This window comes from Cyanidioschyzon merolae, chromosome 3, assembly GCF_000091205.1.
Source record: "Cyanidioschyzon merolae strain 10D DNA, chromosome 3, complete genome".
In the NCBI taxonomy this organism is placed as follows: Eukaryota; Rhodophyta; class Bangiophyceae; order Cyanidiales; family Cyanidiaceae; genus Cyanidioschyzon; species Cyanidioschyzon merolae.
The window spans coordinates 342,618-365,515 of NC_010129.1; the positions used below are offsets into that span (position 1 = coordinate 342,618).

Below are 22,898 nucleotides of genomic sequence, written 5' to 3' on the forward strand. Positions count from 1 at the left end.
AGTGAATATGTTTCTGGCTCCGAATCCTGTAGTTTGGTTGCGTAGGAAGGGAACGTATACGCTTCATGAGACATACTGTAGCCTAACATCAGGTCGTCATAGGGCTGACAGCAAGCGAGACCCTTTTCTGTACGTAGAGGTAAGTGGCGACGGCGACGACGTTTGGCGACTACAGAATGTTTTCGAACTGCTGAGAGATCCTTCCAGAGGAGTAGTAGGCATTTTACCAACCGACACATCGTATGCGTTTGTTTGTAACTTGCACTCGAGAACTGGCGTGGAGAGAATTTACTCGCTGAAGAAGACGCCTCCGAGCGTTCGCAAGCCACTGTCTTTGCTCTGTCGAAATCACGCAGCTATTCAGCGATACGCGCTTGTGCTCGACAAGCGTACCTTCAAAGTTCTCAAGGCGCTGCTTCCTGGTCCGTACACGTTTATTTTACCGGCGACTCATGAGGTACCTCGCGTCATGATCGAAAACCGGGTCCATAGGAAAATGTGGAAACGGCGGGAGATAGGTGTTCGATGGCCCCGTGATCCATATTGCCAGGCTGCCATGGATGCTCTCGATGGTGTCGCGCTCCTAGCAAGCTCTGTTCCAGACGATGAAGTAGAGGAGGACGGTGTAGATAGGGATTATTTGCGAATGCTGGAGCACTGGGAACACGAAGTGGACTTTATGATCAACGCAGGCGCTCGAACGATCGGATTGAAATCCACCGTTGTGGATGTAACGCGAGGCTGGCGTGTCTTACGAGAAGGCCTAGGGTACGAGGAACTGCGGCAAGTTCTTGGGCGCGAACTGGGCGCGGAAATTCTCATGGATGCACCAGAGGATCGACCACCGATTCCAGAGTAGGTACCAGTCGAGAGACACATCTATCTACACTGCTGAGACGTAGCGCACCGAGCAAGACACTCACAGGAGCGCTCCCTCTATGCAGTGGAAGCTCTTGACTCACCTTTAAATAACTGACAAATCACCGACATTGCCTTGTTGAGTACTTTGGAAGAGTTCATTATGGCGCATTCGCCGCGAGGCTGGGCAGCGGATTCGTTCGCCGAGGTGGCCTAGAGATCAGAAGCTCGGGCAAGTTCCGTTTAGTGCACCAGCAGCTATTTCTGAGACTGGACATTACTGTAAGTCATGCAGGGTGCGGGTGCCATGAAGCAGGAGTGGCACTGTGGTAATTACCCACACGCCCTCTGGAGCGTGATGCCGAACATCAGGAGCGAGTCGCGATTTCGTGCCGCTAGAGCATAGCAAGTGCAGCAAGTGCCCGGGAATTCGCCGGCCTAACGGTCGCGGCCATCTCTGGAATGAGATGCTACAAAGTCGCATACATGAAGTAACTTTTGAACGTCTGATCATGGGTGTTCGGAAAAGACCACAGCGGAATCGTTTATCTGCAGGGCAGGTATCTGCCACGAGGGAGCAGCCACGCCTGGAATCCAACGCTCTCAAATCTGGACGCAACGTCGTTCCCAACGCTGCAAAAGTTCTGCAGCGAGGCTTTGTCGTCTCATCAACTGGGAGCGCTGCACTTTACCCGGTACTGCGCTCTGGGCAGGGTGCGGCCGCGTAGGTCGATTTTTCGCTCGCTGGATCCGCTCTCGAAGGAGATGCGCCGAATGCCGTTACAAACCTCAAACAACGACGCAGAACTTGACCTAAACTAGGCGCACAAGCCACTGACTCAGGAAAGAATGCTAGAATGCGATCCTCGCTGTGCATCTCAGCATTTGTGCGTTGCAGTGACCGCCACGCCGTCGTCATCTACGGCATTCGTCCGTGCACTCACATAAATCCCATCCAAAAACTTACGAATATCTTTGTTTTTCACAAGGCATGTTTCGTGGATGAGAGCAGCAGACTGTGAAACTTCGTTGATATCGTTTCCAACGACGAGCAAGCAATCCTTCACAGTGTTCGAACGGTAGACCTTCGCGCCACCGAGCATTCGCACTCGACGGACTCGCTTCTCTCCCAGAAAGTTGCGCACTTCTAGAACTGTATCGTTCTCGGATATCGTCATGTTCAGCGGGAAGTGCGCGTATACGGCTCTAAGCTCGTAACAGTAACCCTTGATGACGCCGGTAAACATGTTCTTAAAAACGGAGGCCGCCGTCATAATAGTTGCCAGATCCTTTCGGCGTCCTTGCCACACCTGGATGCGCACTTTGCGCCCCTTTTCCAAAAGCGTAAAGTCAGCAGGTATATGTTTAAGGCTCTTCCGGAGTTCGCCCCGGGGCCCTTTAACGAAAACCTCCCGCTTCTTAACGCGTACCGTCACGCCTTCAGGCACCTTCAAGGTTTCGCTCGCAAGGATGGCCCTCATTTTTCGTTGTAAATCTTGATAATGCCGCGAATCGCCAAATAACTTTCACAGGAACCACCCTATGAACCACCCGAGCAGTGGAGAAGCTGACTTGCGAAAAAACGGGGTACGCGACGGATGTACAGCCGAGAGTCGTGGCTGCTTCGCAGGACGGCGAAAATCCGGACGTGGCTAAACGGGACAAAAATACCCTCAGCTGCGCTGCCTGTACGATAATGTATAAAAAGGACAAAACACCCACGGGTGCGCTGCCGATTTTGATGCTGAACATGGTAACCAATATCCTACGACCATGAAGTTTAAATTATTACCACATGCAGAGGTCTGCCAGCCTTTTCAACCGGACCCCTGCCGCCGGTTTCAGCCTTACCTCGTATACTTCGATCCTGAGAGGTTCCCCACAAAGCTGGCTCGCGCCAGCTCCACGAGTGTCATATAAAGCAACGCATATCGTCTGATATTGATGGCGGCGTCAAAGTACCGGCTCATGGACCCCATGCGTTTGTTGCGTCTGATGGGACTCGGCTCTACAAAGATTCCTTGAATTCGTGCCGTCTTTGCCATCTGGTGCTCTGTCAGCTCTCCGTACTCATATATCACGGAAGCGCTCCGCTGCGTTTTGTCCGTCTGGACCTTCTGAAGTGTGCGCCCTAGGATATCCCTCGGATTTTTTAAAGTGAATGCACTTCTTTATAGCCTCAGGTGAGGACCTTCGCAGGGGAGAAGGACTTGCTGAAGAACGACGAAATGTGCCCCAGTGTGTCACCGTGTGCTGAGCGCTTCAGCGAATCGCCCAGAGCAGCGATCCTTACGTTTCATGATAGAAAACATCCGTTCGATGGAAATGAACCATGGAGTGTACGCAGGAATGAAAAGCAGCTCTACCCCGGTGGAATCAGCACAATGCTCGAAAGCAAGGGGAATGTTCAAGTGCTATGTAGTGCAACAGAACGAAGTCGCCAGACGTCAGGAGCAACATCTTCAGTGATTCTACAAAAAGGTGCTGTTGTATTAGGCTTCAATGCGGGCGAACCCGAGGCCGCTACATGAATCCACTGCAGGTAGAACAGATGATGTCGTCTTTCTTTTCCAAATCGATCGCACGTACAATGGGCTCTCTACCCGGCGAGTGGCCATGTACGCTCCGACCGTTTCGTCCAAAGCAAGTCTCATCGACTGAGAAATCAAACGGATATCCCTGTGCTTCTTACCGATTGCAACGTTCCATGAACGCTGTACGTGCGTTTCGGTTCATGATGGCCGTGTGTGAACTAGGGCTCTGTTTTTTGTGACTGTATCCGGGTATTTGCAGGACCACACAGACAAGGTGTTGAGCAACAGAGACGCCCGTGATGGCTGCGATCCTCGCTTTTGCCTTCCGTGAGATGCTCAACGTGTCGTTTTCAACCATTGAATGCAAGCAGTTTTGAGGATTCGGTTTTTGGCTTGGATCGCATTTACTTTTCTGTGTTCCTCTCGCATCTGAGTACTGGGATATGACAGACCTGAAGGGGGAATGGAGTCCACCTTGCACTGTTCAGTGAAGAATATACATCCTGCAAGCAACTCATCTGTGCTCAATACGATAAATTGCATCCTGATTTCGATCTTCTGCTTTAAGCTACAAAAACAGCATTCGAATGCTTTCAGCGGTGGTCAAACAAAATTGAGTTGAAAGACTATAAAATGGAACAGTGAACATTTTATGCTGTTCCTGCTCTACAATCCTTTCCGAAATTTTTTCAGGTCGACGAACTCGACCTTCGAAGTGCGACAACAAAGAGTTACGAATCCACACCTAATTTAACGATTCTCGATTGTCTCTTCAGCGTGACTCCTTTGATGTTTTTCAGTTGGAATTCGCCAGGTCACCGGAATGAAATTGAGTTGCCACGCAATCGAGCAAGAATTCATAAAAAGCAGAAGTCATTACAAAATCTATGCAAACAATTCTCCACTCCGCTCCTTTTTTTCATTCCGGACGCTCGAATCATGCCCAGTTCCGATCTTTCTGTTTCAAGGCAATTTGCTGGTGCAGCAAGAATTGCAGCTGGATTGACATTGAAAACAAACTTCGATGTCATCCCTTCAAGACTTTTTCACAACCTCAAGCCGAAAGCTCACTGAACTTAGTACGCAAAATAATCGATGCCGTTCGAGAGCCAAGTCGCACTCTTTTCATCGAAATCGGCGAAACGGCGTTCTACAGCAGCTAGATACCTCTCACAGGACTTGCTCACACAGGCTCCTGTCTCTTCTGTTTTCTTAGAGAAGCATCATGGCCTCGGGCTTTAGCTATTACCGCAATCGTCTCGAGGAAACACTGCCTCATCGTTTTCCAACAACGGAGCGCCGACAGTTTGAAACTTCTCGACTTGTTCTTGACCTGAATAATCGTACGGGTACTTGTTTCATCATGGATAATATCGCGTTCCACAAATCCTGTATTGAACAGAACAGCGTGCGCCTGCTTGTACAGCGGACACAGTACTTGCCAAGGGGATCGCCAGGAGGATGCCCATGCTCTTATGGGACGGCTCCGAGCGCGGAAACGGAAGCGAGCATCGAGAGCTCTCTTCCGTCTCCGTCGAGGGCACGAACCGAATTCTGGAGCAAGCTGTCACGCGCCATAGTGCAGTTATCCAGGGAAAGGTTGGGTATTCTGTGGGAATATCTGACTACAGCAAACAGTCACCGCCGCGAAACGCCCACCTAGGCTTCACAAAAAATGCGAATGCCAAGCGAGGCGTAGATTGCAAATGCCACGTGTGTATCACATGCTCCGATAGCAGCAAGAAACCGAGAGATAGGGATTTTAATGGTGCCATCAACATCTTTCGACTACAGACAACGGAGCTGGAGGGAAGCGAGACACGAGCATATTTCATGCTGGAGATGAGTGGCACGAAAAACGGAAAAAATCGAAGAACACATTAGCAGAAATGCTACTAATGATGACAATTGGAAAGCCCAAAACTTTAATGCATACACTCGCGATAGACAAGTGGACTCGTTCCATTTTATTCAGGCATGAGTATATGCGCCATATCCTGCGGCCGTGCGTTTTGCTTAGAAAGACTGCGGGCGATTAAATTATTATTAAAGGTCATCCTTCAACAAAAGAGAACTGGATGAGCAACCTGCCTCGTCACTTGGGCCTCTCTGCTCGCTTAGTCGCCTCTTCAAATGGAGCGCGTCACCAGAACATATTATGGTCGAAGATCGCGGTGCTTGCCGACGTCCAGTCGGAGCGTGTACATTTGTACGAGAGGCTCAGCATGTGCCTTTTGGGGCCCTTGCGCTTTCGGCGCAGGATATTTGCAGAGCAGCGCCATTCTGAAGCAGCCCTGACGTACTTCGGAGCGCGAGCCCAGCGATGAACGCCCCCAAGCGAGGCATCTGATAACTGTCGTATATATATTCAACATGCCACGAAACAATGAATAGATGATGGACGTCTCCGAGCGATACATCTCACAATTGCCGCATGTAAGTTTGAGCTGCGAATGAGGTTCGCCGGCGAGCGCAAGCGGCGCTCGTCCACGAGAACGTCCCCGTCCGTAGCGGAAGAAGCAGCGCGCCTCTTTCTGAGCTGGTCGGACGCATACAGCTTCAATACACCGGCAGGTTGCATCGCAAAAGCGGCCCTCTTCCCGCTCGAGTACTGCTGAGGCGCCTGAAACGCCCGAGAAACCGGATGCTCGATGTTCCGCGTCGCAGGAAAATGTGTCGTTCTTTAGATTGAGCCGCTATTCCTAATCAGGATGCAGGATCGGGTCTCGTGGAACGTGACGACCTCTATAAAGGAGCAGAGGTATCTTACTTGCTTATTGTCTCCGTTTATGCATCCAGAGTAAGCGCTTTTCAGAGTCGATGGCTCGTGGTAGATCCGGCAAATTCGCTGTCGGCACTTGACACGGCGTTTCTGAACTACGGCAGACAGTGGCAGGTCAGATGTTGTTTGGATTCGGATTGACCAGTCTGATCGAAACTAGGGCATACGAGCGCTAACGTACTGGATCCTCTCACTTTGGATAGCGTCTAGTTTATGCTGAGATCCACCAGTGGGTTGAAAGACTAGAGAGCACGTCATGGATGCTGAACAACGTTCAGGCGTCGGCGACAGTTCTCCGCACGCGGCTACGTACCGTTTGTCCCGAACGCTTGCCGGGCATGCGGCTGACGTTCGAGCCGTTGCTGCCATGTCGCGAGAACTATTGATAACAGGTTCACGGGACGGCTGCGTGCGACTTTGGCGCGGTAACGAACTGAACAGCTATGGTATTCGGGTACACGCTCCCCATTATGTTCAGGCGCTCGCGGTTTTGAGCAACGAAATGATAGTAAGCGGTTCCTCGGACAAAACTGTTGCCTGGATTGACGTCAATACAGAGCAGATGACGCATTTAGGCAAAGGGCACGGAGACGTCGTGAGCGCGCTGGCGGTAGCCCCAACGTCGACACTGGTGGCCTCTGGCTCCTGGGACCGAACGGTGCGCCTGTGGCGGGACGGCGAGAGTCTCATGAGCCTCACTGGACACGACGCAGCGGTTTGGGCTCTTTTATTTCTAAGCGATACCGAAGTCCTCAGCGCTTCGGCGGACTGCAGCATTCGTCTCTGGGATGTTCGCAAAGGAGAGTGCGCCCAGGTGCTGTACGGCCACGACGAAGCCGTACGGGCCCTCTGCCGACTCGAGTTGAGCGCGCATTCTAGAGGCAGTTTCGCATCTGCTGGGAACGATGGCTCAGTTATTCTTTGGTCCATGCATGGTGAGCAAATTCGTCGCTATCCGAATGTACATGGCAGCTTCATTTATGCCCTTGCTGCTTTTCAAGATATGCTCATCTCGGCTAGCGAAGATCGAACCGTGCGCATCCTGGACCTCCAGCAGCAGGATGTCGTTCAAACGATACCACATCCCAATACCGTCTGGAGTGTTACCATGATTCCTAATGCTGACGGCGATTTTCTAACCGGCTGTGCTGACAGTTGTGCGCGCGTTTGGACCCGCATTCCGGAGAGGTCCGCGCCGGCAGAGCACGTTGCGGAATACGAGATGGCGCTGGCAGCGCAAAAAACGAGCATGCACCATCAGCATCAGATAGATCCTTCCCAAGTGCCTGATGCAGAAACGGCGCTAGCGCAGCCGGGCTTTCGGGACGGACAAACGCGGCTCGTGCGCAAGTCCGGAACCCTGGACGGCATCGAAGTATACATGTGGTCGATGTCAGCAGGTCGCTGGATGAAGATAGGTGACGTGACGGATCCTCCTGGATCGCCCGAGCGGCCTCTCAAGACAGGTTTTGACTACGTCTTCGATGTTGATGTTGATGTCGACGGCAGTGCGCATCGATATCGTCAGCTAGGGTATCGACGTGGAGAGAATCCGTACGTCGCTGCCGAGCGTTTTCTGGAAGAAGAACATTTGCCGCGTACATATCTGGAACAGATTGTACAGTTTCTTATCACGCATGTTCCCGCCAGCGACATGCGTGCCGATGCGGGCGCGCTGACGGATCCGCTCACCGGCGCTGATCGCTATGTGCCACCCGCTGCGTCTTCTCTACCGCAAGGTCATTCGGCGGGGAATCTGCCGGACTGGATACTGTTTCCTGGGACGGATTCGTATGAACGCATCTTGGAACATTTGCCGGAAAACGATCGGTGTCGGTCGTTATTCCAGACTTTGAAACCGCTTACAGCAGAGAAGGTGCGCATGCTCAGTGCGCTCCTCGAGCGGACACCGCCCGCGCAGGCGGTAGCTGTTATAGATCTGGCGAGACTCGTCGTCCTAGAAAATGATGCGATACAGATACTTTTTGGAAATGGTCAGCCGACAGTACTCGACAGTGTCCTACGTCATGCATCCAGTGCAGAAGCTTCTTTTGGAATACACGTTTCTTCCTGTCGCTTCATATGCAACAGTTTCGTCCATTGGCAGCGAGCCCCGGTGCGTGAGGCCTTGCTACGATGTGCGGATCTTATTTTAGATACGTTTACGATCATCGTGCATAGCGATACACCTGAGAAGCTCTGGCGGGCTTTCGCCGCAGTGTTGTATAATTACGCCGTTCTTGAGAGTCGATGTGATGCAGGGCGTCAATCTGTCCGGTCGTGCGCCGATCGAGTGCTGCAGAGTGCCTGTCTGCTCGGTTTTGCACGACCAGCTGGTGTCCAGGAGGCGTCTGAACTCACCGACGCCCTCTGGATGCTCATTCACGACGCTTCGCGGGCGCAGCTTGCGATATCCGCAGGTCTGTTGGAGTGGGAAGAGGTACCCTCTAAAATCGCAGAGCGTATCCGCATGTTTGTCTAGGGAAAACGGATCTGGGCTGCCTCTATCCAAATCGGGATATTGCGGCCCGATAAAGTTTCTGCCTCTGCATTCTATGTAGCGCGCGGCTATTGTACTACTGACCAGTGCGTGAAGAAGAAGATTTGGGTGTCATGGAAGTGTTTTTGCATGAAGCGATGCAAGTCTCCAAAGGAGTTGCTGCTGCTGCTGCTGCTGCTGCTGCTGCTGCTGAACTTTGCGAATTCTAATGCTTTTCTGCGTTGGAAACACCCACTGCGCGCGTTTCGATGATCGGTTTTGCTTATGTACTACAGTGCTGTTCCGTACGTTGCCGCTGCTGCTTCTAAAGTGGGCGAATCCAAATGCTGTTCTCTGTAGGAAACGCTCACTGTGCGCGTCTCTGTGCTCTAAACTGATGACGAGGCGATTTTCGCTCCACTTTCCGTCGTTGACTGAAGCTCCTCTGAGCGTTGCTTGGCAGTCGGAATGCGTACCACCACCCCGGCTCCTATGGTGGTGCCCTCATCCCGCAGCATGAAACGACCCAGAGGCGCAAACTCTTTGAACGCGGTAACGCAGACGGGCTGCGCGACGCTTAACCGCGCAATAAAGGTACTTCCGGGTCGCACAAACTTGGGATGTTTCTTGACGATCTGGTTTGTGCGGCGATCAACCTCAGCGAGGAGACGCTCGAAAACAACCTCAACGGCCGCTGCTTGAATATGCGCAATACAGCGGTACCCCGCAGTCAGAATGGACTTGTGCTCGACCAGCATCACTTGGCCATCGAAGGTCGTTGTCGCTTCAACGGGATCGTTCTCTGCACAGAGCACCTGGCCCGAATGAATATCGTCTTCCTCGACGCCTTTCACAAGCAGCTTGACGTTGTCTCCGGGCTCAGCGAGCGGCACCTCCTCGGCATCCATTGTGATGCTCGTGACATGCACGACAAGTCGCGGTGGCATGAGCAGTAGCCGATCACCGCTGCGAATCGTACCGGCTTCGACTCGGCCTAGGATACAAACGCCCATATCTCGAAATCTGTCCACGACAGTCATGCGCACCGGCATATCCAGCGGCCGCGGTGGTAGTTTCAGTGCATCGAGCACTTGGAGCAGCGATCCGCCTTTGTACCATGCACACGTGCTTGGATGAACCGGTTCGCGCAAATTCTCACCTGTGAAGCCGCTGACAGGTACCCAGCTGACCTCCTGCGGCCGATATCCAATCTGCTTCAGGAAGGGTGCCAGTTTGTCGCATATCTCCCGAAAGCGCTCCTCGCTCCACTGCACGGTGGGTTCATCCATCTTGTTGATGACGACGATGAGTTGTCGCACACCAGCCGTTTTTGCGAGCATAGCGTGCTCGCGGGTCTGTCCGCCTCGTTCGAAGCCGGCCTCGAACTCTCCCTTGCGGGCCGAAATCACCAGTATAGCCACATCAGCTTGTCCGGTGCCTGAGATCATCGCCGGCACATAGGCCTTGTGGCCAGGCGCATCAATAATCGTGATATGTTTCGTTGCGGTTCGGAATGAAGCTACGCCATAATCCGTGGTTTTTCCTTTGCTTCGTTCCTGTTCGGTGAGATCGAGCGCCCAAGCGAACTTCCATGACTCGCGACCTTTGCTCTTCGCCTCCTTTTCGTATTTCTCCAACGTGCGCTCGTCGAGGTTGCCAGTCAGGTAGAGCAGGTGGCCGCACAGTGTCGACTTGCCGGCGTCTACGTGTCCGATGAACACAATGTTCAAGTTTCGGACCCGTTCTGGTGACTCGGATCCTGGTCCTCTGCCGTTGTCGTCGAGGTGCAGCTCCTGCACACGCTCCGCAACTTGAGACGCTGCCATAGATAGTGCCTTTGAACAAAGCTGCTCTAGTCGAACGGTCAAAATGAGAATCCCGAGCGCTATCCGTACGAGCGCTGCTCTGTGGTCCGACCACGTTCTCTTCCTTCGCTGCACGGAAGAGTGTCCGGGCACGACGCGAAGCGAGGAATGCTTAAACTTCTAAGCACGGAATTTTCGTCTATTGTAAATAGAAGAGTATTTTATAGAGCTACAATTGCGATGTGTAGTCTGGGTTTGAACGCAAAAGCACCGCTCACAGGTGATGCCCTGAGCGAGCCAGCAAGCTCTGATGCGAGCGTCTTCTTGTTGCTCGGGTCCTCAAAGCCTTGTACTACACTAAGCGTACGTACCAAGCAGTTAGTTCTATACCTGGAGTTCCACAGCAGCGCGAAGCGCTAACAAGACCCTGCCGGACAAGAAAGTCGCCTTAATAGGTCGCTGGACAAAGATTGTCGCCGTGGCGAGGCCGCGCGGGTACGCACTCCAACTCCCAACAAAAGCTTTTATGCCAGTCTCTGTTCAACGGCTGTGTTGCTGCGCTTAAGCCCTAACAGGGATCACTGACTCGTGATCCTGGGTAGACTCCGTTCAAGACGTACCTTGCCGTGGGGTATGTTTGTGGGACTTCTCACAAGACGCAATCTACGACCCTTGCAGTCACTCGCCCGGAAACAAAGCCAGTTGGACACGTTTCGGAGCCGCATGTCTTATTCGACTTTCTCTGGAGTGCCTGAGGCACCAAAGGACCCCATCTTAGGTCTGAATGAGCTTTTCCGTGAGGACCCTTCACCCCTTAAAGTAAATCTGGGCGTCGGTGCGTACCGCACGGAAGAGAACAGGCCATACGTGCTCGGTGTTGTGAAACGAGTCGAACAAGAACTAGCAAATAATCCGAATACCCTGCACGAGTATTTGCCGATCGAAGGCTTACCTGAATTTCGCTCCCTGTCAGCTCGCCTCGTATTTGGGGAGCGCTCACCGGCGCTCAAAGAGCAGCGAGTTGTCTCGCTACAAAGCCTGTCGGGAACAGGCTCGCTTCGCCTGGTCGCAGAGTTCCTCAGCAAGTTTTACCAGCGCGGCGCAGTCTGTTATCTGCCGCGCCCGACCTGGGGGAACCACTGGAACATATTCCCAGCGGCGGGCATAAAGTGCCGCGAGTACCGGTATTACTCAGACGAGACCCATGAGGTCGACATCATCGGTCTCCTGGACGACCTAACTGCTGCACCGTCGGGCTCAATCGTGCTCCTTCACGCGTGTGCACATAATCCGACGGGAGCAGACCCTTCCATGACACAGTGGCAAGAGATCTTGGACGTCATCCGAAAGAAACAACATTTTCCGTTATTTGACTGCGCTTACCAAGGCTTCGCCTCGGGCTCTTTTGAGCGCGATGCGGCAGCTGTTCGCTTGTTTGAACGCGCTACAGTACCGGCTTCCGAAGCGGATGGTGCCAGAGAGCGACCCATGGAGATGGCGGTGACGCAGTCGTTTGCGAAAAATATGGGACTTTACGGAGAGCGCGTCGGCGCAGCTCATATTGTCTGTGCTGCTCCGGCAGTAACGCAAGCCGTGCTCAGCCAAATGAAGCAGATAGCGCGCGGGCTCTATTCGAGTCCACCGGCACATGGTGCGACGATAGCAGCGAGAATTCTGAAAGATCGTGCGCTTTTTGCGGAATGGGAAACCGAAGTGCATGTGATGAGTAGTCGTATTCTACGCATGCGTCGTGAGCTCTTTGAGGCGCTGCATGAAAACAAAACGCCCGGAAATTGGGAGCATATTCTCTCCCAAATCGGCATGTTCAGTTTCCTGGGGCTGAGTGCGGAACAATGCCTTTATCTCCGGGAAAAGTACCATATATATATGACGACGAATGGGAGAATATCAATGGCCGGTCTCACTTCAGACAAGGTACAGTACCTAGCGGATGCTATCAGGGATGCAGTCGTGCGTGAGGCCGAAAAGTTTGAGCATCAATCCGGCATTCAAGCTGCGCTAAACAGCGGTAAGATATAAGAGATAAATTTTGGCGGAGTACACACTGGTTTGGTGTTTTGCCACACGGCAACGGAACGAAGCACCGTTCCCGTCACGTCCAGCTAGACCGATCATCAGGTGCCGTGGAGCCATGATTCGTGAACGGATGCGTCGGTTTTGGTTGCCAGCGTCTACAGCAAAGGCGCGTAACGACGCGAGCGAGAGCGTCGACCCTGCATCCCGTGTGTGCACGGGACGTCGCGCGCATCTCAGGTGCCCTGTGGCAGCGAGTACCATGTAGTCAACCCCGAGGACTTGCTCCATAGATCCTAGCCGGTAACGAATACTGCAGTTAGCGCCTTGCGTGGACCACAGCTCGCGTCTGGGAGAAAAAATCTTTCATGAAAGGTGGTCACAGAAACTAGACGCTGGTGAGCTTTCTGAATAGTCCACGCCTTTCTTTCATAGAATAGATGCTTCCAGAGAAGCGAATGACTTCTTTTGCTTGCATGCCACCAACAGAGTTCAATGGATTTTTCGTATGTTTGCAGTGAATCATTACCAACACCAGCGAAAGCACCGCGAGCATCACCATCATCACCCATATTGTAATTATCATCATCATCATCATCACCATTAGCAGCAGCAGCAGCATGCACCTTCATTGCAACCAAGGGTGCCCATTGCCTCCAACAGAGCTGCCATTTCTTGCACAGCATGCGTGACGCGCATGCGTGGCGGCGCAGCGCTGGCGGATCAGTTGCACGCATGCGATGCGCCATATCGTCGTCAGGGCCCTACATCTCCATCATGGACAAAAAGGTAAAGCGATACAGTCCAACACCTCCGTCAAGAACAAAAAAGAACGTAAGAATGTGCTGAGCGTTGATGGACGCTCGGTCCGATACCGATGACAATCACGATATCAGGGATCGATGGTCAATGGAAACCTTTTGACATCAGAAAAAAATTGCCTCATCGCCGATTGCGGTGTCGATCGACATCCACTTGTCTTTTTTTTCAAGATATATACATTTATGTCTAGATAGAAAGTGGCGTTCAGCGGCCGCGTAGCAGGGCGTGCACGCGCGCGCCGGCGCATCCACTCCCGTCGCAGCGATGCATCGACGCTGCGGCGCGATGGACGGCATCGCTCGAGAAGCGTCAGTTAAGCGCCGGCTAAGTCCACTGGGCGCTCTGGACCTGAACGCTTCTATGGTCTTTGTGCCGATCACATCGGTTCAAGAGGCAAAGCATATTTTTCGTCATAGAAATAGCAGATCAACGAGTCAACTTTGTGCTTGTCGGTTCGCCTTGGCTCGGGCTTTCGTGTCTACGCAAGATAAAACGTGCTTTGTACCTGGTAGACCGTGTGTGCTCAAGGAAAAGTCAGCGCACACCGGCACTCTGAGACGCTCTCGGTTACAGCGGGGGTTCTGTTGCGCTCAGGTCGAAGCAACAACGGTACATTCTGATTCGATGAGGAAAACGAACTCAACTTCAGTCATGGGGAACGGCGCTGTCGGGGCGCTGACGGGGAGAGTTCTCGTTCCCGAGAAGCTCGACAGCGACGGCGTAGCGCTGCTCGAGAGAGCCGGTCTGGAAGTAGTGTGCAAGTACGACTTGACAGAAGATGAGTTAAGCGCTGTTCTTGGTGACTTTGACGCACTGATCGTTCGATCCGGTACCAAAGTGACGCGTTCCCTTCTCGAGAAAGCGAACGCTACGCGTCTGCGTGTCATCGGACGGGCCGGCGTTGGTGTCGATAATATCGACCTGGCGGCAGCCTCCGAACGGGGAATCGTTGTTGTGAACGCACCTACGGGCAACTGTATTGCTGCTGCTGAGCATACGGTTGCGTTGCTTCTGGCGCTGGCCCGCAACATTGCCGCCGCGGACGCTACAATCAAAGGTGATCAGTGGAATCGGAATAAATTTGTAGGCGTTTCCCTTGTGGATAAGACCCTTGGTGTATGTGGTTTTGGAAGAATTGGTCGAGAGGTTGCACGTCGCTGTCGGGCGCTGGGAATGCGTATATTGGCCTACGATCCCTACTGTGCTGTCGAGGTGACACGCGCCGTCGGTGCCGAGCTCTGCAGCTCCCTCGATGAACTTCTTCGTGTTTCAGACTTTGTTACCGTGCACATGCCCCTGACAGAGTCCACGGAAAATATGATCGATCGGAATGCGCTCTCTAAGTGCAAGGATGGAGTGCGGATTCTGAACGTCGCCCGCGGCGGCATCGTCGACGAGGTCGCTCTGTTGGAGGCGCTGGAATCCGGCAAAGTCGCAGGAGCCGCGTTAGACGTTTTTGTTCAGGAGCCTCCACACAAATATCCCGGAAGTCCATCAGAGAAGGTTGCGAAACATCCCCGGGTGGTCGCGACACCGCACCTGGGAGCCAGCACTGTCGAGGCACAACTCGATGTGGCCCTTGAAGTAGCCGAGGCGGTCATCACAGCGCTGCGGGGTGACTTTGCGCCAACAACAGTGAATGCTCCATCGCTTCCTTCGGAGATGCTTTCGACTTTGAAGCCAGTTGCCGAGCTCGCAAAGGACTTGGGAAAGTTGGCGGCTGCCTTTAGTGACCGCATTCACGAAGTGAGCATCACATACGCCTTTCGTGATGCTGAGAAGCGGAATGCCACTCGCTTTCTGCGCGCTTCTGTGCTTCAAGGCCTCCTTGGGCAGACCTCGGCAGTGCCGATCAATTACGTGAACGCAGATGTGGTTGCGGAGCGTCGAGGCATCACCTGGACGGAGGTTTTACTCTCCAGCATCGAAACCAGCGATGCAGAGTTTCTGCGTTTGGAAGTGAATCGCCATGTCTACGAAGGCCGTGTAACTTCGGGGATGCCTCGGGTAACGCGCATCGACAATTTCGATATTGACATTTGCCTGAACGGCCGTGTACTCGCGTACGAACAAATCGATCGACCGGGCATGATCGGTCTCGTAGGCTCTATTCTAGGTGATGCTGGAGTGAACATCAGCTTCATGACACTAGGTCGCGATGACAAAGTCGGACGGGCGCTGGTCCTCCTCGGGGTGGACTCAGAGCCGGAACCGTCAACGCTCGATGCCATCGCATCCAAAATTGGGTATCGTCCGCGAATGATGTTCTTCTGAGGTGTTGTATACGTTGCAAAAGATGTAAGTGATGTACCATAGAAGCCGAGATGATCGCCGATTACAAACAAGGGTGTTCCAAACCCAAGGCGATCACAAATCGAGATACGATCCATGAATCCAAGGCGAGCTCCATCGTAAATGCACCCGTTTTACAAGTTCATGTACTGGTCGCTCTTGCATTCGCGTGGTGTCCGAATGCTCTATATTGAGCAACTGCTTTCCTTTCTCTATAATGTTGGAAATGCCTGGATGACCAGATGCTCTGGGTTGCACGGCTGCTGTCGGTAACCGGTGAGCAGACGCTTGGCCTGGAAGGTGAGCGCTGCGGCCTCGGTGGCAGCGGAGCGCGTTCGCAGGTACAGTGCGAGCCCAGTTGCAAAGAATTCCAGGTTTTCTTCATGGGAGTCCGATGATCCTAATCGCATTTCCCCCGGTAACGCTCACACTACTGGAACATACGCAGCGGAGCGCCCGCACCGACGGTTCGTCGACATCGTCTTCCAATCAACGACGAGTCTTCAATTTGTCTGCTTTATTTGGGCAAGCAGCCTACCTCTTTCTCGCTAAACATGCTATTAAGAAGTATGCACGTTGACTTGTCGATCAAAACGACCTGGTTAAAACAACACCCAACCTATTTATGAAAGATGCGAAGCGTTCCGGCACCCGCCGTAAACCGCCAGCCCGGTGACCAGCTTCGCTTGCATGGCACCCCCGGTACCAAGACCTTGACTCGACGAGTTCCTACGCCGCATCCCGAGCACCCAGAACGTGCCCTGATCGGTAGCCAGTGCCTGAGCAGCGACGGAATACACTTGGCACAGCTCCAAACAATCCAAAAGACGAGTCCAGTGCCCGGGGTGCTGCTTCTACGCCTCAGCGCGAACCGCTCTACTTCTGCAAGTCGATACGGCTATAGCGCGCTCCTAATCGTGTGGCTTTCTGATAGAGATCCGCAAAAGCATTCCCGAACCCCTTATCTCCCAAGTTGCCCAGAGTGTCTACCGCTTTCGTTGCGTCTGCATCTGCAGCGATTGAGAATTCTGTTGCATTCTGTGCTTCGTGCCGATGCAGGCGGCTTGCAAGTTCTCGCAGAAAACGAGTGCTGAAGCGGTCCTTGCCGAGCGTCAACGAACGCACGGAGGTGTTCACGGCCACTGTCCTCGAGGCAGCAGGATCGCTGCGCGCTCGACCGTACGTTACGGTGGCGATGTCCTCTGAGAGAATCGGCCCTGTTGACGAGGAACGCTCACCTCGGGCGGCAGTGCCTCGTGACGGGGCGGACGACCCCAGCGACTCTTCGAGACGCCTCAGTTCGCCAAGCGCTCCGATTATAAGGAGGCCTGCACGCGTTTGCTGCTCCCTATCATTCCTGGACACAAGGCCGGATCGCGTCAGAAGCACGCGCATGTCTTCTAGTCCCAGAGCGGCGTCGTTGTCGCTGGCATTGTCCTCGATGCCGTGCAGGAAGCGCCAGTAAGCCGGAACATCCTGAAGACGCTGCCAAACGAGTTGTTGTCTTTCTGCCGGTGCGTCCTCTCTGCCGTTCTGGACGCGTAATCGCGGACCTCCAGTAAGCTCCATTGCCACGACGCCAGCGTAGGCTATGGTATCGGCCCAGGATACCTCTTTTATGAAAGGACGAATAGGCTCCAATGCCTTCAGCGCTTCTTGTAACCCCGATAGACCAGGTGCGCTGGCAGTCTTCCTAGGGCCGTTCTCTTGCAGCTTCGCCAAAACGTATCGAATAGAGGCGTTGCTACCCCCGACCTGGGTACTTTCGTCGAAGGTGAAGGCATCGGCAAGCGCCAAGCGTACGAAAGGTTCCAATAAGTGCGGCGACTGGGATAGAACGTTTCTTAAGTTCTGTTTCAGCCGGTTCAGGGTTGAAACTCTGATTTCCTTATCTCCGTACCGGTTGACATCAAAGTCCACAAACGCGTGGGCAATCGGAAGCTGTCCGTCCCGAAGCGTCTCGGTTTGCGCGAGAAGGCAACCAGTGGAGAGCGCAAGCAGCGTGCGCAGGAACGCACGTCGAGAGGGCTCTACTGCAGACCGCCAACACAGACGCTGCGTTTGACGAGTGCCCGTGAAACGAAGCCGACTCGCACGCCATAGACGTATGCTATTCCGTCCAGTGCCTTGACCAAAGCTTGCTGATGAAGAACCGGTACGGGTCCAGTTACCACATGTGAACGCAAACGCCGGTTCCTGTGTCCGAAAAAGTGCCTCTTGGTGGCTCACGGCTGACGAGCACTCGAGCGGCGAGGCCTTCTCCATAGACTCGAACAGCTCACTCCTTCAGAAGCGACCTGTAGTACCGAACCCTGCCCTGGTTCACTGGTGAAAGAGCACCGCTGTTCCAGAATACCTGAAGGCGCCGCTGCGAAAAGCGTTCGATGTTGCGTGGTATGCAGTGAACGGCGCGCTCGAGTTCTACAGTGTGTCTGCCGCTTAGCCGCGGTGCAGCGTATGCTCCATAGCGCTCATACTTCGCCCAGTATACTTGTAGGAGGTTCAACTGAACCGACCAAGACGCCCTTAACCGGCTGACGTATTCGAAAGCGTTTCCGAGCGTTGCTCCAGAGGTCAGAGTTGGCTACTGCAGGCTGCGTTGCGATCTGGAAGCAGGGCTGCTTCCAGGTGCCCGAGCTCTTGTGCTTCATTATCTAGCAAGAGCCTTCACTCCGACGCATCTTCTACTGTCAAGTAGCTCTGGGGTTTTTGGCAACTGTAGTGCCTCTGTGTCGCATGGCGCCTACTGGCTCTCCAAACGAAGTGTGCGCGGGCCTACTCGCAGTGCCAAGAACGTTGCCAACGATACCGATAGCGCAAATAGAGCCATTCGAGCTGCCAGGGTTCCGCGTGGGTACCCTGGACTCCCTGCTCGCTTTATCGGAGACGCTTTGCCGCCACGACAGCGCAGCGTCTCAACTGGCCGTGAAGATCGCGCAGGAGTTCCCAGCCGAGTTCTCGTTATCCACTGATGGCTTGAGGGTACCACTGCGTGCATACTGTCCCTTCCGCTGGAATCAAGCCAAATACGGCTCAGTCGAACAGTGTCCACTAGCGCAACTATTTCAGTTCGTCTGGCGACAGGTAGAAGAGCTCGAACAGGGTTTTCGCACCCGCCACGAGCAGTACGCCGCAGCGAAACAGAACTGGCAAGCACTGGAACAAGCTTACTCGGGTGGACTGAGCTATCGACCGCTGTCAAGTATCGTTAGACCCGAGCAGATACTCGAAACAGAGCACCTCCTGACGGTGTTTCTCCTGCTCAAGGCCCGGGACGAGGATACGTTTCTGCGCACGTACGAAAGCTCAACACCGCATGTGGTGCCCCGCAGCGCAACCCTGCTTGCCCGCGACGATGAAGAAGTGCTGTATAGCGTAGTCGTATTCCGAAAAGGCCTCACGGAGTTTGTTCGAGCTGCGCGAGAACGTCGCTATCAAGTACGAGAGTACCAATCTGAGGCAGATTCCACACAGGGCAGCCTCGAGGAACGGCTTGCAAAGGCACGAATACACTGGCAGCAGCTTGGTCATGCATTCCGGGAATGGATAACAGAAGCGTATGCGGAGTGCATCGACGCGCTCGTTCACTTGAAGGTGCTGCGTCTGTTCGTAGAGGGTGTTCTTCGGTACGGAGTTCCGGTCTCCTTCGCCGCTGGATGGATTTTGTATGATCGTTCGAAGATACAAAAAATCCGAAAGACGCTCCAGCAAGCGCTACACACACCCGAGCATCGACAGATTCTGCGACATGTATACCGCGAAGCCGGCGAACAGATAGAGATGCCGTCGATTCCTGGGCTCTCAGCAGCAGATATGGAACTGCCATACGACGAGGATGCTTTCGTGTGGCTCCCAGTGGACGATGCGATTTTTCGGCAGTAGACGATCCTATGCCTGAGATGCCTTACGCCAAGCGGGGAGCATCCTTTTAGTTGCAGTGTCGCGCTTTGTCGAAGGCGAGGAGCATTGGACGGCGTACTTTTCAGGTTCGGTGGTACGCGAGCATTCCGCTGCATTGCATCTTCTACATTCGTGTTCGAATAAAATGGGACGGACCCTGAACCTGGGCGTAAACGCTGACGTTTGGATCTCTTCGCACTGCCATCAATAATAGTCTTTGTGGGGTTTTTCTTGCGACTGCTTCTGCTCCCTCTTCCATACCCGACTTTGAACAAGATGCTCAATGCTTTCCTGGGAGCTAACTTGTCAACAGGTGAAGGGTGTTTATGGCAGTGTGCAAATCCTGATTTTGCAGCTACAACCTGTTGTCGACGCAGTCAATACGTAAGTAAAAATTGCGATCGACGTAGCTGTTCCATTGTTGAGCTTGTTTGTACAAAGGCGCTGTGCGACCTTTCCATCAGTCATATCGTGTTATGGTCAGGTGTGTCCCTCTATATCCACCTCATTTCCTCCGTGCGCCGCGCTGGGGCGTGGAAACGCTTGCTTCACGCCCCCGTACATGTCCATGACTGCTACTGAAGGGTACGCTCCATGCACGCCTCCTTTTTTTTGCAGCGTCAACTGTACCCCACGATCACGGGGCTTGTGCGTGGCAATCCCCTCGGCAAGTACACTATTCGATGCATACGAGAGTGCACGCAGTTCCGTTCGATAGCGGATTTGCGAAACGCAATGTTATTGACGATGGAACAATTACCAGAAACAAGATCCAAGCTGGAAAACGGGTCAAGAAATTTCGGTCTGTCTACGCTCCCTTCGTGCGAAACGGTGACGCACACCCTACTGGAATCGATCGCTCGGATGACTCCAGTTCTAGTACCGAATCCTTTCCCAAGCAAACAGAAGAGGCGGGAGCCCCGCAAGCAGCGCACCACATCATACGGTACCCTGCTGCTCTGGAATGCCGTCTCGCCGATGAGCGCGAAGAGACAAGAATTTGTCTTTCGAATGCAATGGACCATTCCAAGCGACAAGTGACGTGAGCAATGGTCATGAGTTTGTGAACGAGTCGTCCATGGACGACGTCAAGGTTCTGGTATCGCTGGATAATCTAGGGACACAAATCGCTTCGCCCCTAGGGTGCCGTGAGAGAGCAACACTGAAGCGTTGAAGAGTGCACGATTAACGCGTGCTTCACGTACGGAACTTTAAAGCGTGGGAGCTTGAACCAGTGACTCGGATCATTATATCGAATATTCTACGAATCTTTATTCGATTGCGTCGTGAATCCCCCCGATCCCTGTAACGTAACAATTTCCAGCGGTACAGCGTCAAAGGAGGCATTCCGCGAAAAAATGGCGACCGATCGACAGCAAACTACTCATGAATCTACACGCTCCTACCTGCTGCATTTCGCATGTCGAGACTGCGGAACTGCAAGTTCGGATAAATGGAAAAACAGGAACATAGAGAGCAGTAAAGCACTGCACCCTAAACCGGTACAAATGGAGCGCCGCGAGCCCTGCCCAGACTCGGAGGCCAACAGGTCGTTCCGATTTGCAGTCAAACCGAAACAAGAACCCGCGCCCTGCCACTCACCCCGAACAAGTGCTCTCAACAGCGACGCACAACAGACGCATTCTCAAAGCGTTTTCATTGGTTTTGTGCGACAGCACCATTGCCGTGGAACCCTCTATTCGACACCCGCATGCGCCTCTGTATCTACGCATGCAAGCATGCATGGATTAGGGTCAAAGCAGTGACACATGTATGCATCTATGTCACTATACGTCTAGGTATATCTAGACATATCCTATTCCTACTGGGGTTCGCAGGTCCGGTGACGATTCCGTCGCTGTAACGCTGCATGCGTACATTCCTATGTTTTCCATCTCCCGTTCCACGAGCTGGAATTTGGATTCGTATCGCTCGTCGAGGTCGAATTCGAGCTGCTTGTACCAGCGACTCGCGAACAGCGAAGTTCCATTCCATGAAGCAAACGAAACAGGTTCGGCGATAGCCAAGAAGGAATGCTCTCTCGATAAAACGAGTATCTGGTCTTACCCGCGCATACCAGACGAGGCCCCTGGGAATAAAAGTGCATCAAGTGTGAAAACTGAGCGTTGTCGATCACCCAACCATTCCTTGTTCTGTGCAGCCTTGGTGGCACTAGACTGGAATCTCTTCGCGATGCATGTGCCGCACTTGTCGCCACAGGAGGAGAGCAGACGGCAGCGGCATCGCCAGGCACGTGCAATTCTCGAAACATACGGCAGCAGTGCGTACAACTGGTACCGATACGACACCAGGAGCGAAAGCCGTAGATGAAGCACCGGATCACCACGACATGTGTAGGCTGTGCTCAGTGTTCCTGATTCCGGGATAACGTTCTCGTCCTCGAAGGTCCATCTTGGTGGATATACCATTGCTTCTCTGCTGATTGACAGATTCTGTTGCTTCGCTCATCCTTGCACCGGGACATATTTCGCAGTGAACGATACAGCAATCCTTCGCACCGGAGCCATCTTACGGTACGTAAGAGTGTAGAATGCGCTCCTGGAGCGCTTCTCGCACGTCCGCTGTTCCCTAGCTACGTGAACCGCTTGCAGACTAGGCAACGTTTCCGGATGCCCGGCTCCGTCTGAGATGTTATCGATGAATCCAAAAACAGAGGCCAGGGCGGATTGTTTGGAGCGAGCCTGGGCGATCGCTCATGAAGATCTTCCAAGATCCAAGACTGCTCAAGCTAACTGCTTCGACGATGTTCATTCGAGTCACTGCACTGCGCTCTGAGGCTGTTTCGCACTCAGTGCTTCTTCTAAAGCAAGCACAGTTGCATCCAGTGGTTCCGTCAGCACCACCACAGGTTGTTCCAGCAGACTTACAAGCTGTTCGACATATTCACGCGAAGGACGTAGCAGCTCCAGTACCGAGCGTGTCACGACGGGTACAGCACCGATGCGTGCCCCGACCAGCAGTGCACCTGGAATCGCTTGCTCTGTGTACTTGGTGACTCGGAGCCAGACGTCAGCGTTCTCACCAAAGACGACTAAAGCTGGACCACCTCGAAATAGCGGCAAAAGCGGTCGCTGGTTAGCACGTTCGAGCGCGATGCGTACCCACTTGGGAACAGCATACCGCACGTCGACTGAGGAGCCAAGCGCCCCGGTACCGTGCAAGATGCGCAGCCTTTGCTTCGTGCGTCCCCAGGCACTGTTCTGTGTGAGTGCAATCACACTAAAGTAGGTTGACTGGCGGCAAATACTTTCCCAGCGCTCGATCCAGAGTAGCTTACGTAGTACGCGAACGCTTAACGCACCAGTCATAGGCGTTCAAGCGTACCTGCGACATACCCGAGAAGCAACAGGCCTGACAAGCGCTCCGCTGCA

General features: G+C 53.4%; 9 protein-coding genes across 9 annotated transcripts; 5 read left to right on the top strand and 4 right to left on the bottom strand.

Moving 5' to 3' along the window:
* Positions 1–7: 7 nt before the first annotated feature.
* CYME_CMC144C (hypothetical protein, conserved) lies at positions 8–859 on the top strand (the record flags this gene model as incomplete). Its single annotated transcript, XM_005535297.1, has 1 exon — positions 8–859. The coding sequence occupies one exon, from the start codon at positions 8–10 to the stop codon at positions 857–859; it is 852 nt and encodes a 283-aa protein (XP_005535354.1).
* Positions 860–1,736: 877 nt separating this feature from the next.
* On the bottom strand, positions 1,737–2,339 carry CYME_CMC145C (60S ribosomal protein L9; the record flags this gene model as incomplete). Its single annotated transcript, XM_005535298.1, has 1 exon — positions 1,737–2,339. The coding sequence occupies one exon, from the start codon at positions 2,337–2,339 to the stop codon at positions 1,737–1,739; it is 603 nt and encodes a 200-aa protein (XP_005535355.1).
* Positions 2,340–6,430: 4,091 nt separating this feature from the next.
* Positions 6,431–8,656, top strand: CYME_CMC146C (phospholipase A2-activating protein; the record flags this gene model as incomplete). The annotated part of the gene is made up of 1 exon (XM_005535299.1): positions 6,431–8,656. The coding sequence occupies one exon, from the start codon at positions 6,431–6,433 to the stop codon at positions 8,654–8,656; it is 2,226 nt and encodes a 741-aa protein (XP_005535356.1).
* Positions 8,657–9,042: 386 nt separating this feature from the next.
* Positions 9,043–10,479, bottom strand: CYME_CMC147C (polypeptide chain releasing factor eRF3; the record flags this gene model as incomplete). Its single annotated transcript, XM_005535300.1, has 1 exon — positions 9,043–10,479. One exon carries the CDS (start codon positions 10,477–10,479, stop codon positions 9,043–9,045), a length of 1,437 nt encoding a protein of 478 aa, XP_005535357.1.
* Positions 10,480–11,091: 612 nt separating this feature from the next.
* CYME_CMC148C (aspartate aminotransferase) lies at positions 11,092–12,498 on the top strand (the record flags this gene model as incomplete). The annotated part of the gene is made up of 1 exon (XM_005535301.1): positions 11,092–12,498. The coding sequence occupies one exon, from the start codon at positions 11,092–11,094 to the stop codon at positions 12,496–12,498; it is 1,407 nt and encodes a 468-aa protein (XP_005535358.1).
* A 1,176-nt stretch (positions 12,499–13,674) lies between these two features.
* On the top strand, positions 13,675–15,588 carry CYME_CMC149C (phosphoglycerate dehydrogenase; the record flags this gene model as incomplete). Its single annotated transcript, XM_005535302.1, has 1 exon — positions 13,675–15,588. One exon carries the CDS (start codon positions 13,675–13,677, stop codon positions 15,586–15,588), a length of 1,914 nt encoding a protein of 637 aa, XP_005535359.1.
* Positions 15,589–16,482: 894 nt separating this feature from the next.
* On the bottom strand, positions 16,483–17,871 carry CYME_CMC150C (cytosolic ascorbate hydrogen peroxidase; the record flags this gene model as incomplete). The annotated part of the gene is made up of 1 exon (XM_005535303.1): positions 16,483–17,871. The coding sequence occupies one exon, from the start codon at positions 17,869–17,871 to the stop codon at positions 16,483–16,485; it is 1,389 nt and encodes a 462-aa protein (XP_005535360.1).
* A 471-nt stretch (positions 17,872–18,342) lies between these two features.
* CYME_CMC151C (probable V-type ATPase V1 subunit C) lies at positions 18,343–19,488 on the top strand (the record flags this gene model as incomplete). The annotated part of the gene is made up of 1 exon (XM_005535304.1): positions 18,343–19,488. One exon carries the CDS (start codon positions 18,343–18,345, stop codon positions 19,486–19,488), a length of 1,146 nt encoding a protein of 381 aa, XP_005535361.1.
* A 2,795-nt stretch (positions 19,489–22,283) lies between these two features.
* CYME_CMC152C (hypothetical protein) lies at positions 22,284–22,835 on the bottom strand (the record flags this gene model as incomplete). Its single annotated transcript, XM_005535305.1, has 1 exon — positions 22,284–22,835. One exon carries the CDS (start codon positions 22,833–22,835, stop codon positions 22,284–22,286), a length of 552 nt encoding a protein of 183 aa, XP_005535362.1.
* Between the last annotated feature and the right edge of the window lie 63 nt (positions 22,836–22,898).